Genomic DNA, 17,688 nt, shown 5'->3' with positions numbered 1-17,688 from the left:
GGAGAATAGCCCCAGCTTTTTCAACCTGTCAGCATATGAGAAGTTTTCCATACCCTTTATCAGTTTAGTTGCTCTTCTCTGGACTCCCTCAAGTAATGCCATGTCCTTCCTGAGGTACGGCGACCAGTACTGGACACAGTATTCCAGATGTGTGCGCACCATTGCACGATACAGTGGCATGATGACTTCCTTCGACCTGGCCGTGATAACCTTCTTAATGATACCCAACATTTTGTTTGCTTTCCTTGAGGCCGTCGCGCACTGTGCCGACGCCTTCAATGTTGTGTGTACCATCACCCCCAGGTCTCTTTCAAGGTTACTTACCCCTAGCAGTGATCCCCCCATTTTGTAGCTGAACATCGGGTTATTTTTCCCTACATACATGACCTTGCATTTCTCTATGTTAAAGCTCATTTGTCACTTTTTTGCCCATTCTTCCAGTATCGTTAGGTCCCTTTGCAGGTCTTTGCACTCTTCCGCGGTTCTAACCCTGCTGCAGAGTTTGGTGTCATCCACAAATTTAATAACCTCACATTTTGTTTCCGCCTCCAGGTCGTTAATAAATATATTGAACAGGAGGGGTCCCAGCATCGACCCCTGTGGAACTCCGCTTATGACCCATAGCCAGTCTGAGTAATGGCCCTTTTCTCCAACCCTCTGTTTCCTGCCTGCCAGCCAGTTTTTGATCCATCGGTGGACATCCCCTTGCACTCCGTGGTTCCACAGCTTCTTAAGCAGCCGTTCGTGTGGTACCTTGTCGATGGCTTTTTGGAAGTCAAGGTAAATGATGTCTATGGATTCCCCTTTATCCATCTGGCTGTTTATCCCCTCAAAGAAGTACAGTAAGTTTGTGAGGCATGACCTTCCCTTGCAGAAGCTGTGCTGGCTCGCCTTCAGCTGTCCATTGTTTTCTATGTGTTCACAGATGCTGTCCTTAACCAGTGCTTCCTTCATCTTTCCCGGAACCGAGGTCAAGCTCTCCGGCCTGTAGTTTCCCAGGTCACCCCTTGAACCCTTCTTAAAGATGGGCGTGACATTTGCTATTTTCCAGTCCTCCGGGATCTCCCCAGTTTTTAAGGATAGGTTACTTATCTGGTGAAGTGGTTCCGCTATTTCGTTCCTTAGCTCTTTGAGTACCCTTGGGTGGATGCCGTCCAGACCCAGCAATTTGTTGCTCTTTAGTCTGTCTATCTGTCGGAGGACATCCTCTTGGCTTACCTCTAGTTGGACCGGCTTTTCATCCTGATTCCCATTTATGATCTCCTCGGGTTCTGGAATATTGGATGTGTCCTCTCTCGTGAACACTAATGAGAAGAACTTATTTAACCTGTCAGCTATCTCTTTTTCCTCCTTTACCACTCCCTTCTTGTCTCCATCATCCAATGGCCCCACTTCCTCCCTGGCCGGTTGCTTCCCCTTCACGTACCTGAAGAATGATTTGAAGTTTTTTGCTTCCCCCGCCAATCTCTCCTCATATTCTCTCTTTGCTTTCCTAACCACTCGGTGACATTCCCTTTGGTGTCTTTTGTGCTCCTTCTGGTTGTCCTTTGTTTGGTCCTTTTTCCATTTTCTGAACGATGCTTTCTTGCCACTTATTGTCTTTTTCACTGCATTTGTCATCCACACTGGGTTTTTGGTTCGGTTCTTGTTGCATCCTTTACTGAACCTGGGGACGTATAGGGTCTGTGCTTCGTGCACTGTGCCCTTGAGTCAGATCACATTAGTATTCTTTCCAATCTCTTGCCAAAATGTACCACACTTTATTTCTTGTCCCAGAGATTGTGACACCTCTAGCTGTGCAGCCCTTTTAAAATCACTGACCTAGACTGAGTTGGAGGGGAACCTTTCCTTTGTGTGGAGAAATGTCTGCCTACAGGATACAGTTATAGGTAAAATATCTGGACTATATCATCACACCTACCCCTAAATACTGTGTGATCCTGATTGGAGGGGGGGGAGGTAGGGTTTGAAAGTATTCCACCACAGCTACATAAAGTCAAAGTGTCACATCATTGCACTTGCCAAGGTAACCACCTGACCTCACTACAAGCTCAGCTGTGTCCAGCACCTTTTTTTTACTGTTTAAGACCATGTTAATTAAATAACCTTCCCAACACATGTTGCACTTTTCTATAGGTCACCTCTACCAGGACAGCCTACCATCTACCTAGCAGGCCTCCTCCCCCCCAAACCTAGGGCAAAAGGTATACATGTCTTGCATCTAACTCTATTAAATGTAAAGCACACAAGTTGTGGTTTGTTAGGTGTTTTTATTTGTACAAAGACACCAACTAGGCAGCAAGAACAATTTTTCATATGAGGAAACAATCCAAAGTCATTGCAGTTTATGGTCCGCAACAGCCAGGCACTGGTCCTACAGAAAAGAATAGCATAAACATCCCTTTTAAAACACACATTTATGGTTTCAAAGTTTAACACACCTCACTACCTACATAGGTGAAGTAATACAGAATTAGTTATATATAGGCAACATCTCCCTCTAATTAGGGCCTTAGTTCCTCTAATTGGGCTCAGCTACAAACACGTCATCAGTATTTTAAGCCGACCTTTACTCCCCCCCCCTCATATAAGACAAATCTCTCCACCTATTCTTTAGGGCAGCCCTTTTAAAATCCCTCTCCCTGTACCACCAATCATGCAGCTATTCTATGTTCTGTCACAACCAGTTCATCTAACTTACAGCCTTCCTCATGTAGGTAATGACCTTACTCCCGGAGATGTCCATAGCTTCTCCATTCAGCCTCTGGTATCAGGTGTGCTGTCACATCTTCTAATAACATACCTGTTGCATAGGTGTCTGTACCTTTTCAAACACATGTTATATCCTTCCATTAGTTGATAAAGCAAACACAACAGTCTATATCATAATGCACATCTTGTCTTTGAACTTATAGAGAAGTCATGATTTCAGACAGAGCATTTAAGATATCATTTTCTACATACATTACTAACCACTAATTACTCATTCAAACTGGTTCTTTAACAAAGCTTTCATGAAAGTTTCTTAAATTAAGGAGCTTATCTCCACACCTGTGTAGCTCCATTCTACTTACTATGTGAGGTGGGGGCAGGGAACCTCAGAGTGTTGCCATATTATCTGTGAAACAACCAAAAAGACATTAACAGTTCAAGCCGCTGAACTCAACATAGTACCTATATACCATAAGTCTACATAAGCACACCACATTTCTATTCACTATAATGAACATCCTCAAGGCAGACAGGTTTGGTTGACCCAAAAAATACCAAACCCCTACATGGGAGAAAATACATTTTAGTACAACGCACACCATATCGTTTCAGTTGAGAGAACAACAGACATATCCTGCAACCTTACCTGTACGCCAACAAGCAGCATGCCCAGCCTATCTTGAATAAAAGAAGGGTAGAGATGAGGTCTCATATATACTGGCGCTGGTGGCGCTGGCACCTACATCGTACGCGTCTACGAGTACATCATCAGCGCGCATCGATACAATGTGCGGTAAATCTGGGATATCGCGCACTATTTGCTGATAATATAGCATGTTATCCCCTTTTTAGAGATGCCTCATGAAAGCACACATGTACATCTTAGGAGTGAGGTCTATCATAGAACATGTGGGTGGGGGAGTCACGTGATGCACTCAAGCTAGGCAGACATGCTTGCTCACCTCTCCCGACCCTACAGCTTGTGTTTCTGCATATTTATCGGCTTACCCTTAGTTTTCAATATCCTTTTTGGTATCTTCGACGAGCGCAGATCGTGGGCTACAGGCTCTATCTTTTCCTGGCTGGTCCCCTGTGGTAGGCAGACTGTGCCTGCTAGGTCTGGCCCTAGGGTTAGACCTCTCTCAAAAGCAGACAGTTCCCAACCGGCCCAAGTTAAACCCCAGTTTAGCATTTCACCTGATGTTCCTTCTGTATCCAGTAGAAGGAGTCTTGAGGCTAAGTTGCAGTTTTCCCTTCCCCCATGCAATCCCAGAGGAAGTAACCGGATATCCTCTACACCTGAGGGTTTGGGGCTTGGTTGCCAGCTCCTAAACCAGAGGTCTGAGCTGCTGGAGAGACAGAAGGAGAGGGCTGGGAGCCCTGCAAAGCTCAGGGCTGGGAGTTCTGCAGGGCTGTTCTTTGCCTGAATGCATGGAGCTTGTTGAGGCTGGAGCAGAGCTACCTTCCGACGCACCTGAGGAGTTCCAAACCATGGAACTGGAGCCAGAGCAGATTGCTGAGGTGCAGAACAGCGTCCAACCTATGCTGGTCCAAGACAAATGTTGAAAACTCTTAACTGGATTACAAATATCCGTGGCTGATTATTGGGACTATTTATGAAGTTGTGCCTTGCTACTCTTGCTGAGTCTAAAGCAGGATAGAATCCTTTTGATAAGGGCTGTGCTGGACTTATTCTGCTGTGCTGTGGTTTTTTTTTCTTTTCTTCCTTTTGGAAGGGTGACTGTAACTAAGGTGGTGGGGGTTTGCCCCACGTACATGAGGTAGGATAGAGGGCCAAAAGCTTGGCAATATATCACCACGTGGAGCGCGCCACCTTTCCCAGCACTGCTGCTGCTGGAGGGATCAGTGCCCTGCAGCGATACAAGCACAAGTCTTCCTAGGAAGAGTAAAGACTTATATTTTGGGGGTTTTTTTCTTGGTTATTTTGTTGGGTGAAACCTTACTGAATGGAACTCTTGATTTCATGAAGAATCCTTTTTGTTTAAAAATAAGGTTTCCCGTTTTGGGTTTAAAACCCTCTGAAGCTTTTTGTGCAACTAAAAGACTATTAAGCTTTACCAAACCTGATGTTTTGGGACTTAACTGTTTGTTGCTGAATCCTGACAAAGTTTATGTTTGACCTATTTGAGCACAAAAGAGTGAAGCAACTTGTTTATTTGGTTCTGGAAAATAAATCCAGTTCTGATTTTGATTTTCACCTACCTGGTTCACTTGTGTTTTCTTCCACTAAACCTGACTTTCTTTTTCCTTGTGTCGCCCGCAGCGGCCCACAAGAGTATTTTCTTGTCCTGGCGGTCCTGGACCTATTGCCCTGAGCCCGTCAGTGACAAACGTGGTATCACTCATGGGATTTCATGTTTACTGCCTTCAGTGAGAGACTGCAAGGTGAAGAACACAGAACCAAGATTAAAGGATTTTTTTGTTTGACTATTCATTTGGAGTGTTACACCTATTGGAGTGGACTGAGTGCGGAACTACAGAGGGCGTTGGTGAGCTGTAGGAGTGACTGTGCCAAGCGAGTTTGTGGAAGAACCGGACCAGAGCGAGCCCAGCTGTGTTCCTGTGGGCCAAGCCCAATTATCGATACCTAAGGCAGACTCATCAGTCTGTCAGGTAAGAGTACCCTGGGGACAGCTGGTTAAGGATAAGGGTTTGGTAAAGGCTTTGGCTGGTGGAGATTGGGTTTAGCTGACGGGAGAGGGCCAGGAAAAAAAAAAAAAGGCCACACGGGTTTCTTTTTCCTGTTTTTTTTCTTCCAGGACCCAACATGGATCTCCAGCAACTGTTCACTCTTCTGGCTTCCGAGAGACAGAAGCAAACCAAAGATCTTAAGGTGGTGCTACAAAGTAACCAGGACCTCTGGCGTGCAAGTCAGGCAGAGACCGGTTGGAGGCATGAAGAGTTGGTACAGGCTATGGGGGACCAGACACGGCCATTAGCCCAGTTGTTCCAAGGGACTAGTGGATCCGGCGCCGGGTTACCAACACCCGGGGGAGCTCCGATAGGGCTATCTTTACTTAATAATATGCAAGTTTGTAAGATGGGTCCAACTGATGCTCAAGATGACTTTCTATTGGCATTTGAGAGAATGGCGGTAGCGGCCGGCTGGCCTGAGCAACAGTGGGCGATGAGACTGATCCCGTGCATCGCAGGAGCAGCGCTCAAGGCGTATCAGACTCTCAGCCCTGAACTAGCCAGCAATTATAGGGTAATAAAAAATCACATTCTGGACTACCTAGGCTTCACTAGACAACACTATAGGCAGGAGTTCAGGGGTGCCCAAATGGGAAAAAAAGAAAGGCCCAAGGCACTCTTGCACCGGCTAAGAAAATTAGCCGAAAGGTGGCTACAACCCTGTCTTGGGGATGCCCAGGCTTTGCTCACAGAGTTGTTACATGAGCAGTTTTGGAGGCTGTGCCTAAAAGTTTGAAGGCCTGGATCCAAAGGTATGCAAAAGCGGAAGGGTGGTGGTGATGGGGGACTTCAACTTCCCTGGAATAGACTGGAGTATCGGGCACTCAAACTGCATGAGGGAGACCGAATTCCTGGAGCTTACGAGTGACTGCTTCATGGAGCAGCTGGTCATGGAACCAACACGGGGTGATGCCACTCTTGACCTAATCCTCAATGGACTAGGGGGACCCGCTAAGGAGGTGGCGGTGCTAGCCCCACTAGGAAACAGCGATCACAACACGATCCAGTACAGGCTAGACATTGGATCATCAAAGGTGAAAAGAACTACGGCGACAGCACTCAACTTCAAAAAAGGGAACTATGAGGCCATGAGGAAAATGGTGGGGAATAAACTCAACAACAACCCAAAGAGGATGGAGTCCGTAGAAAAAGCCTGGACTCTACTCAAGAGCACAGTGCACAAAGCACAGAACCTGTGCGTTCCCAGGTTCAGGAAAGGGTGCAAAAAAAAAAAATAGAACAAAAAATCCAGTGTGGATAACAAATGCAGTAACAAAGGCGATAAGTGACAAGAAAGCATCATTCAAAAAAATGGAAAAAGGACAAAACTGAGGACAACCAAAAGGAACATAAAATACACCAAAAGGAGTATCACCGGGTGGTTAGGAAAGCAAAAAGAGAATATGAAGAGAGACTCGCGGGGGAAGCAACAAATTTCAAATCATTCTTCAGGTACGTTAAGGGGAAGCAACCAGCAAGGGAGGAAGTGGGACCCTTGGATGATGGGGACATAAAGGGAACGGTAAAAGAGGAGAAGCAGATAGCTGACAGGTTAAATGAGTCCTTCACATCAGTTTTCACGAGGGAGGACACAACCAACATTCCGGAACCCGAGGAAATCGTAAAAGGAGAGCAGGATGAAAACCTGGACAAACTAGAGGTGAGCAAGGAGGATGTCCTCAGGCAGATAGACAGGCTAAGGAGCGACAAATCACCAGGTCCGGATGGCTTTCACCTAAGGGTACTCAAGGAACTAAGAAATGAAATAGCTGAAACACTTCGACAAATATGCAACCTATCCTTAAAAACTGGAGAGATTCCGGGGGACTGGAAAATAGCAAATGTCACGCCCATCTTCAAGAAAGGCTCAAGGGGAGAACCGGGAAACTACAGGCCGGTGAGCTTGACCTCGGTCCCGGGAAAGATGATGGAAGCGCTGATTAAAGACAGCATCTGGGAACACATCGAAAAGAATGGGCAGCTAAAGTCGAGCCAGCATGGCTTCTGCAAGGGCAGGTCATGCCTCACAAACTTATTATACTTCTTTGAGGGGGTAACAAGCCAGGTGGATAAAGGGGAATCCATAGACATCATTTACTTTGACTTCCAAAAAGCCTTTGGTGGAGGCAAGGATCATCTTCAAATTCGCCTGCCTCTGCTTCAAAACCCTAGCAGGCTCTTCTCCAATCTACCTATCTGAGCACCTTGAAATTGCTGGCCCCTCTCGTACATGAAACACCTACCTGTTCTCCTTTCCTTCCCTGAAAGGCTGCCTCTACAAGAAATTTCTCGACAGATAAGAACATAAGAACATAAGAAGTTGCCTCCGCTGAGGCAGACCAGAGGTCCATCTTGCCCAGCGGTCCGCACCCGCGGTGGCCCATCAGGCCTAATTGCCTGAACAGTGTCCCTGACTAATTTCGTAACTGCCTCTAGTCCTCTAATCCTATCCCTATGACCTGTACCCCTCAATCTCTTTGATCTCCAGATACCTATCCAAACCTTCTTTGAAGCCCTGCAGGGTGCTCCTGCTTATCACATCCTACGGTAGCGCGTTTTCACCCTCTGGGTAAAAAGAACTTCCTGGCGTTTGTTCTAAACCTTCCCCCTTTCAATTTCTCTGAGTGCCCCCTTGTACTTGTGGTTCCCCATAACTTAAAAAATCTGTCCCTGTCCACTCTTTCTATGCCCTTCATGATCTTGAAGGTTTCTATCATGTCCCCTCTAAGTCTCCGCTTTTCCAGGGAGAAAAGCCCCAGCTTCTTCAGTCTGTCAGTATATGAGAGGCCTCCATACCCTTTATTAGCTTAGTTGCTCTTCTCTGGACTCTCAAGTACCGCCATGTCCTTTTTTAGGTACGGCGACCAGTACTGGACACAGTACTCCAGGTGTGGGCGCATCATTGCACGGTACAGTGGCAGGATGACTTCCTTCGTCCTGGACGTGATACCCTTCTTAATAATGCCCAACATTTTGTTTGCCTTCCTTGAGGCTGTGGCGCACTGCGCCGATGCCTTCAATGATGTGTCTACCATCACTCCCAGGTCTCTTTCAAGGTTACTCACCCCTAGCGGTGATCCCCCCAATTTGTAGGTGAACATCGGGTTCTTTTTCCCTACATGCATGACCTTGCTCATTTGCCACTTTTTGGCCCACTCTTCCAGCGCTGTCAGATCTTTTTGGAGGTCTTTGCAGTCCTCCGTGTTTTTAACCCTGCTGTATAGTTTGTTGTCGTCCGCAAATTTGATAACCTCACATTTTGTTCCCGCCTCCAGGTCGTTAATAAATATATTGAACAGGAGCGGTCCCAGCACCGATCCTTGCGGAACTCCGCTCGTGACCCATTGCCAGTCTGAGTAATGGCCCTTTACTCCAACCCTCTGTTTCCTGTCCGCCAGCCAGTTTTTGGTCCATCGGTGGACCTCCCCTTGCACCCCGTGGTTCCATAACTTCCTTAGCAGTCTTTCGTGTGGTACCTTGTCGAAGGCTTTTTGGAAGTCAAGGTAAATGATGTCTATAGATTCCCCTTTATCCACCTGGCTGTTTACCCCCTCAAAGAAGTATAATAAATTTGTGAGGCATGACCTGCCCTTGCAGAAGCTATGCTGGCTTGACTTTAGCTGCCCAGTGTTTTCGATGTGTTCCCAGATGCTGTCTTTAATCAGCGCTTCCATCATCTTTCCCGGGACCGAGGTCAAGCTCACCGGCCTGTAGTTTCCTGGGTCTCCCCTTGAGCCTTTCTTGAAGATGGGCGTGACATTTGCTATTTTCCAGTCTTCCGGAATCTCTCCAGTTTTTAAGGATAGGTTGCATATTTGTCGAAGTGGCTCAGCTATTTTGTTCCTTAGTTCCTTGAGTACCCTTGGGTGAATGCCGTCTGGACCCGGCGATTTGTCACTCTTTAGCCTGTCTATCTGCCTGAGGACATCCTCCTTGCTCACCTCTAGTTGGACCAGATTTTCATCCTTTTCCCATTTTACAATTTCTTCCGGTTCCAGAATGTTGGTTGTGTCCTCCCTTGTGAAAACTGAAGTGAAGAACCCGTTTAACCTGTCAGCTATTTCCTTTTCCTCTTTTACCACTCCCTTTCTGTCTCCATCATCCAAGGGTCCCACTTCCTCCCTTGCTGGTTGCTTCCCCTTGACATACCTGAAGAATGATTTGAAGTTTGTTGCTTCCCCAGCCAATCTCTCTTCATATTCTCTTTTTGCTTTCCTAACCACTCGGTGACACTCCTTTTGGTTGTCCTCTGATTTGTCCTTTCTCCATTTTTTGAATGATGCCTTCTTGTCACTTATCGCTTTCTTCACTGCATTCGTTATCCACACTGGGTTTTTTGCTCTATTTTTTTTGCACCCTTTCCTGAACTTAGGGACGCACAGGTTTTGTGCTTCATGCACCGTGCCCTTGAGTAAGGTCCAGGCTTTTTCTACGGACTCCATATTCCTTGCGGTGTCGTTGAGTTTCTTTCCCACCATTTTCCTCATGGCATCATAATTCCTTTTTTTGAAGTTCAGTGCTGTTGTTGCAGTTCTTTTCACCTTTGATGGTCCAATTTCTAGCCTGTACTGGATCGCGTTGTGATCGCTGTTTCCTAGTACCGCCACCTCTTTAGCGGGTCCCCCTAGTCCGGTGAAGATTAGGTCAAGAGTGGCATCTCCCCGTGTTGGTTCTGTGACCAGCTGTTCTATGAAACAGTCCCTCGTGACCTCCAGGAATTTGGTCTCCCTCATGCAGTTTGAGTGCCCTATACTCCAGTCTATTCCCAGGTAGTTGAAGTCCCCCATCACCACCACACTTCCGCTTTTGCATACCTGCCCCAGTTCAGCCTCCAGATCCTGGTCGATTTTTTCCGTCTGTCCCGGTGGGCGATAGTACAGACCCAATTTTATGTCTATTCCAGTTCCTCCGGATAGCTTAACCCATAGTGATTCCAAGTCATCCGCCCTTGCTGTTGTTTCCATCCTGGTTGAAGGTATGGAATCCTTTATATATAGCGCTATTCCTCCACCCTTTTTGTGTGATCTGTCTCTCCTGTAGAGCTTGAACCCTGGTAGAGCCACATCCCATTTGTTGTCATCAGTCCACCACGTTTCTGTGACTCAAATTATGTCTAGGCCCTTTTTGTTGGCTAAAACTTCCAGCTCTCCCATTTTGTTCCAGTCCCGGTCCCGGTTGTTCGCCTTTCTTGCTTGTTTTCCTCGTGGTTTGGTGCTCCTGGCGGCCCCTTGTGAGTTGCCAGTCCCCAAGCCTCATCTCGGTCGTCCTCCTCCTGTGGTGTGTCTGTTTCGTCCTCAGCCTGTTTCCCCATTTTTGGTCGTCCCTCTGGATTCTGTTGTTCTCTGTTAGTCCCGTTTGCCAATTTCATTTGTGCCCTAGACCCCTGCAGTTTGTCCTTAGGTCCTTCTTCAAAAAATTCCCACTCAGCCCTGAGCCCTTGTTCAATGTCCTTGGCCCTGGGCATCTGCATTGCGTCCTTAGGTCCTTTTCCCAAAATTTCCCACTCAGTCCCGATCCCTTTTTTACAATGCCCTTGCTCAGTATCCTTATTTGATACTTTTGTCCGATGTGTCAGATCGACTGTCGGCTTTCCCCTCTTCCTTAGTTTAAAGTCAAGTCTATGACGCTCTGGACGTTGCGTGCCAGCATCCTCGTCCCAGTCGTGCTCAGGTGCAGTCCGTCTCTCCTGTAGAGCTTATTCTTTCCCAAGAAAGTTGTCCAGTTCCGAACAAAAAGGAAACCCTCCTCTTCGCACCATCTCCTGAGCCAACCGTTTATTGCTTGTAGTTCACTCTGCCTCCTTGCGTCCACTCTCGGTACTGGCAGGATCTCTGAGAAGGCTATCTTCCTTGCCCTCAGTTTCAGTTTCCTCCCCAGGATCCTGAACTGATCGGTTAGTGCAGTCCTGTTTTAGCTCCTCCTGCTGACGTCGTTGGTTCCAACATGGATTACTACAGCTGTCTCCTCCATCTTGGCCCCTTCCAGGATCCTCTCAACTCTGTCGATGATGTCCTTCGTTCTAGCCCCCGGGAGACATGTCACTAGTCGGTCCTCTCTCCCTCCAGCTATGTGACTGTCCACTCCTCTCAGCATTGAGTCTCCCACTACGATAGCAGATCTCCCCTTCCTCAACTGTCTCTTTGGACTCAGGTCTGTGTCAGCGGCGCAGTCCGCTACTCCTTCCTCCGGGTTCTGTTGGGTTTCCTCCTCATCTGCCTGTCCAGAATATCCACAAGGTCCTACTCCCATGGTGTCTGGTGGATTTTGTCGTCCGACTGGTAGTTCTCCCGTGATGTGCTGGTGGTCCTATGCCTCCACCATCCTGCAGGCTTCCTCTATGAATTTCTCGAGCTCTCTAACTTGTTCCGTGATGTGGTCCTCTCTGGCAGTGTCCTCAGTTGCCCAGCACTGTTCCTCTATGGTGCACAGTCCCTCCAGTTCCTGTACTCGAACCTGCAGTCTCCCGACCTCCTTCTTCAGGCTATCCAGTTCCTGACATCGACTGCATATGTACGCTTGCCTCCCGGAGGGGAGGTAGTCATACATATGACATTCGATGCAGTATACTGGGTAGCTCCCCTGGGTTCCTGTAGACTCCATTTCTTTATCCTTGCTCCTCGATGTTTGGGAGTGGTGCCTGGCGTGCAGCTAGCTGAAAAGTAGAGAGCGAGAAAAGAATGAAAAGAGAAGAAAAGTACCTTTTTTTTTAATTTTTATTTTTAGAAGTTGGATTTGCTGCTGGGCTGGCTGGGCTCCTTCTCAAGGCTCCTTCGCAAAGGCATTCTCGCTAAGGCGAGCACCTTTGTTGCTCGCCTTCGCCGCACACCGAATGGCTGGGCGCCGTTTGCTCCCTTGCATTCCAAGTGGGCAAATGGAACAAATGCCTCACAGCACTCATCTCCAATTCCCCCCCCCTACCAAATGTTCAGGAAGGCAATCAAAACCTACCTTTTTGATAAATTCCTCTAACTTCTCCCCCCCCTCTTCCTTGCCTCCTTCTCAGACCTTGACTTACCTTAGACTCTCGACTCCTCCAATCCTGTCAGTCACCAAATGGCTAAACAAAATGGATCACCCTATCCAACTAATCACCCCTTCTTCGTTAACTCCCTTACTTAATGCCTCTGCTTGGCTTTATCGAACTCCGCAGTATATATCACCGCTGTATGTAACACTACTGTATGAACTCCGCTATATATATGCAACTTACAACAAATGTAACTTCTCTGCAATAGTAACCGACCTGAAAAATAACTTCACCGCAAATGTAGCGCCGCCGAAAATGTAAATGTAGCTATGCCAAAAAAAAAAAGTGTAACTTCGCTGTAATGTACAGTCTCTTCATCTGTTAACCGCATAGAACTTCCATGGTAATGCGGTATACAAAAATAAAGTTATTATTATTATTATTGTGGGTTGGGTTGGTGGGGTGGGCTTGCTGGATTTTTTGTGTGAAATATGGAGCTACCTTGTTGTTCTTTGTCTTTGTTCCTGATGTTGTTTCTATTGGTGCTCAATAAAATATATTTGACGATAAAACTATTTCCTCAAGAAAATTACAAAACCCGTGGTTCTTGGAGGAACTTTCTCTCCTAAAAAAACAGCTAAGATCTCTCGAAAGAAAGTGGAGACAGAATAACCCCTCTTCAAATTTAAAACTTTACAAAGAACATGCTTCTTATTATAAAACAAAAATTAATCTTGCAAAAAAAAGTTACTTTTCCAATAAAATCTCAAAAACAAAAACCTATCCATTCTTTATTCTATTGTTAAAACAATTGCTCCCAACCCTCAGAGAATAGATTTTTTTTTTTTTTTGGTTTGAAACGTTTTTTATTAAGAAGCAAACAGGCAGACAATGCCAATACAACCAAACAGTATCCAAGGACATAGCAAATACGGTACATAATTCAATTCAGAAAGGCTAGGAAGGGCAGACGGGACAAGAACATAAACTACCAGACAATCATAATGAGCGACAAGCCCCCCCCCCCCAACCAACAAAACCAGCCAGTACCCAGCAGGGCCCAGAACCCACAGAACATCCATGGATAAGGACCATGAAAAACCAACAGTCTGGCCACGTACTTCTTCTATTTGTCTCAGAAAAGAGGACCCCCCACAACCAAGCCAAACAGAACCCCCCACTACACCCCCCCTCAGCAACAGGAGAAAGAAAGAATGAATGAAGAAAAACGAGAAGAAAAAGGAAGAAAAGAGAAAAAGGAAGAATAAAGCAGCATCATAGAGAAGCAGCAAGCTCAACAAGGACCTGCTCCTAGAGAGACCTATACAGCTGAATCGGCCCCTCCACACCCCGAAACTCCCAATGGGCCACTTCCCATAATGCCCGCTGCCACCCTACCAATACCGAGGGTTCTACATCTAACCACTTGCGAAGTACACCCCGTTTGGCAAAAAGAAGGGCAAAATACACAAAACGCCACTGTGCAGTAGTGAAACCCTGATCCAAAAACTCCACTTCATGGCCCAAAACTAAAATGCGATAAGACCACTGGACTGGCACCCCCAGGATCTGGACAAGAAAATCCAAAACCGCATTCCAGTAATCACTCAAGGTCGGACATTCAATGAGCATGTGCAATAGAGTCCCTGACGCACGCGCACATTCCGTGCAATCTGCAGAATCCCACAAACTAGCCTGCAGACCCCGGAGCTGGGTAAAAAAGGTGCGATGAAGCAATTTAAACTGAAGTTCCTGCAGCTGTGCACTGCGTACCCTCGAGATGACATTGGAAAAACAGGCTTGGAGCTCCCCCAAAGTAGCATCCTCCCCCAAGTCCCCAGACCATTTAGCCGCCAGTCTGGGCAGCAGAGTATCTGCCCTCTCCGCCCGAGCAGTCCGATACCAAAAAGATAAAGAATTGAAAGCAGGAGGAAGAGACAGGAAAATCTGGTCCACCCGTAGAAAAGAGCCACCCCCCGGGTGACGGCAGAGGCTGGCCATGTAAAAATGCCTCAACTGGAGGTAAGCAAAAAAGGGCATACAAGGCAGGACCCATTTGGTACGAAGGGTGTCATAGGAGGGAAAAACAAAAGGATCAGAACTCAGCGTAGACACATGACCCAAGCAAAAACAGGAGCCAAACCGCGCCTCAACTCCCCCGTAGATCCCACACCCGGGGGAAAGTCAGGGCTGTGACTGATCATCTGAAGAGCCCAATTGCCCTGACCCCGACCAATCCGATGTCTCCACCACTGTAGCACCCTACATAAGGGGAAGTAACCAAACCAAAGCAAGACCCAATCGAGGGCGTCTCTACCGAGGACAAGTCATATAGAAACATATAGAGTATGATGGCAGAAAAGGGTCGACGGCCCAAGTCTGCCCACTCAAGAACACTCCATCCTCCCTCCCTCCATCATTTAAGCATTCCTCTGGAGCGACCCCACCTGTCTGTCCCATCGTCCTTTGAAGTCGAGCGTGGTTCTGGCCTCGACTACCTGACGTGGAAGACCATTCCATCGATCAATTACCCTTTCAGTGAAGAAATACTTCCTGGTGTCCCCATGAAATCTTCCCCCCCCTGAGTTTTAACGGATGCCCTCTTGTCGCCATGGGACCCGTAAGACAAAATATTTCTTCCTCCATATCAATATGGCCCATGATGTATTTGAATGTTTCTATCATGTCCCCCCTTTCCCTGCGCTCTTCGAGAGAATATAAGCGCAGCTTGCTCAAACGTTCTTCATATGGGAGATTCTTTAGTCCTGAGACCATCCTAGTGGCCATTCACTGAAGCGACTCCATTCTCTTCACATCCTTTTGATAATGTGGCCTCCAAAACTGAACACAGTACTCCAGGTGAGGTCTCACCATTGATCTGTACACCGACAGTAGCACTTCAGGCTTACGACTGATAAAGCTCCTTCTGATGCAGCCCAGCATTTGTTTAGCTTTTGCTGTTGCTTTCTCCATCTGATTCGCAGCTTTCATATCTTCCCGGATGATTAATCCTAAGTCCCGTTCTGCTGCAGTTCTGGTTAGGTTTTCACCATTAAGGGTATATGTTTCGTGGATTTCTGCTACCAAGGTGGATTTCTGCTACCAAGGTGGATTTCTGCTACCAAGGTACATTTTTTGGCATTGAAATTCAGTTGCCAAGTACTGGACCATTGTTCTAGTAAAAGTAGGTCCTGCTCCATAGCGCTGGGCATGATTGCGCTATCAGGTTCTGCTGCGCTGCCTACACTGTTGCATAGTTTAGCGTCATTGGCGAATAATGTAATTTTACCTCGAAGTCCCTGAGGCAGATCACTTACAAAGATATTGAATAGTATTGGGCCCAAGACCGAGCCCTGTGGTACTCCACTGGTCACTTCTGATGTTTTTGAGGGAATACCGTTTACCATTACCCTTTGACGTCTACCACTAAGCCAGTGCAGTCAGTGTTTCTCCTAGGCCAGTGCAGCCAGTGCAGTCAGTGTTTCTCCTAGGCCCATCGTGTTCATCTTGTTCAGTAACCTACGGTGTGGGACACTATCAAAAGCCTTACTGAAGTCCAAATACACGATGTCCAGGGACTCTCCCTTATCCATTTTCTTTGTTACCCAGTCAAAGAAGTTTATCAAGTTTCAAGTTTTATTAATTTTAATATACCGACCATCAAATTAATATCTGGCCGGTTAACAATAAATTTAAAAGATAAGAAGACTAAGATAAAATAGGTGTATTAATAGTATAATGTGAACATGAATAACATTACAGGACAAACTGGAGAGTGAGGGTAGAGGGGAGAGGTGGGGAAGAGTTACATATTTGAGAAGAAAAAGGGGATAGTGGGGTTAGGATAGAACATAGGGGGCGGGGTCGCTTTATCAAAGCGGTTTGTTGCTGGTAAGAAGAAGAAAAATAATGAGTCTAAATGTTAGCGAAGGCATCACGGAATAGAAAAGTTTTTAGGCCTGTCTTAAATTTATCTGGTCGTTGTTCATCGCGGAGTTGCTGTGGTAGGGAGTTTCAGAGAGTTGGAGCAGTTACGGCGAAGTTTACTTTTCGTGTATAGTAAAAATCTTTTATGGAGGGGATGAAAAGAAGTTTTTGATCAGTTGATCTTAATGTGCGTGGGGAACATTGGGGAATGAGAAGTTTATCAAGGAATGAGGGCAGGTGAGAAAGTTTTATTTTGAAGGAAAGTAAGATGATTTTATAGGTGATACGGTGGGTGATGGGGAGCCAATGTTCTTTTTTTAGAAGAGGAGTGACATGGTCGTATTTGCCTATTTTATATATAAGTTTTATTGCAGTGTTTTGTATTAGTTGTAGGTGACGAATTTCTTTTTGAGGAAGACCATTGAGAAGAGAGTTGCAATAGTCTAGATGGGAGATAACTAATGAGTGTATCAGAATAGTGATTGACTTGATCTCCAAAACAGAAGTTAAAGATCGGATGATACGTAATTTGAAAAAGCAGGTTTTAACAATTGAACTTATATGGTCGTGGAAGGTGAGATCCCTATCGATGATGACACCTAATAGTTTTATTTTAGTGTTCGTTTGAATTGGAGTAGATTTGATTGAAATATTTTCCAGTAAGAATTCTGTGGTTTTAATTGGAAGTAGGAGGCTTCGGGATTTATCTAAGTTGAGGGAGAGTTTGTTTGTGAACAACCAATCATATATAATGTCCAATTTATTATTTATGTCTTTTATATCAGAAATGTTTGATGTGTTGATCGGGTGAAGAAGTTGTATGTCGTCGGCGTATGCGAAGACAGTAAATCCAATGGATTGGGCTAATGTAAGGAGAGGAGATAGAAAGATATTAAATAGTAGTGGGGATAGGATTGAACCTTGAGGGACTCCGTAGGATTGTGTTGTAGCTGCGGAAGTAACATTGGACTGACAAGACCTTCCCTTCGTAAAGCCAAGCTGGTGGGGATCCCTTAGTCCTTCGTCATCCAGAATCGTGTCCAATCTGTTTTTGATCAACGTTTCCATAAGTTTCCATACAATTGATGTGAGACTTCCTGGCCTGTAATTTTCGGCCTCTGACCTGCATCCCTTTTTGTGGAGTGGGATAACGTTTGCAGTTTTCCAGTCCAAGGGAACTTTTCCCTTTGTTAGGGAAAGATTAAAAAGCTCAGCCAACGGTTCTGCCAGAACATCTCTCAATTCCCGAAGTACTCTGGGGTGTAGATTATCCGGACCCATGGCTTTGTTCACCTTTAGCTTTGATAGTTTGATAGTTCGTGGTAGACATTGCCCGCGGTAATTTCAAAGTCCCGGAATGGGTCCTC

General features: G+C 46.2%; 1 protein-coding gene across 1 annotated transcript in view; it reads right to left on the bottom strand.

The window, feature by feature from the left end:
* Positions 1-2,702: 2,702 nt before the first annotated feature.
* The window catches only part of AMOTL2 (angiomotin like 2), a 370,109-nt gene continuing 355,123 nt past the window's right edge, over positions 2,703-17,688 (bottom strand). Inside the window, exons 10-11 of the mRNA XM_033958123.1 lie at positions 3,075-3,118; positions 2,703-2,824 (exon numbers count right to left, since the gene is read on the bottom strand). Of these exons, the coding sequence (XP_033814014.1) occupies positions 3,099-3,118 (20 nt within the window). The 3' untranslated portion in view covers positions 2,703-2,824; positions 3,075-3,098. The remainder of the gene's footprint in view (positions 2,825-3,074; positions 3,119-17,688) is intronic.

The sequence above is a fragment of the Geotrypetes seraphini genome, chromosome 9 (assembly GCF_902459505.1).
Source record: "Geotrypetes seraphini chromosome 9, aGeoSer1.1, whole genome shotgun sequence".
Lineage (NCBI taxonomy): Eukaryota > Metazoa > Chordata > Amphibia > Gymnophiona > Dermophiidae > Geotrypetes > Geotrypetes seraphini.
The sequence above is the reverse complement of the archived record's forward strand: the minus strand, read 5'-3'. Positions and strand labels throughout refer to the sequence as shown.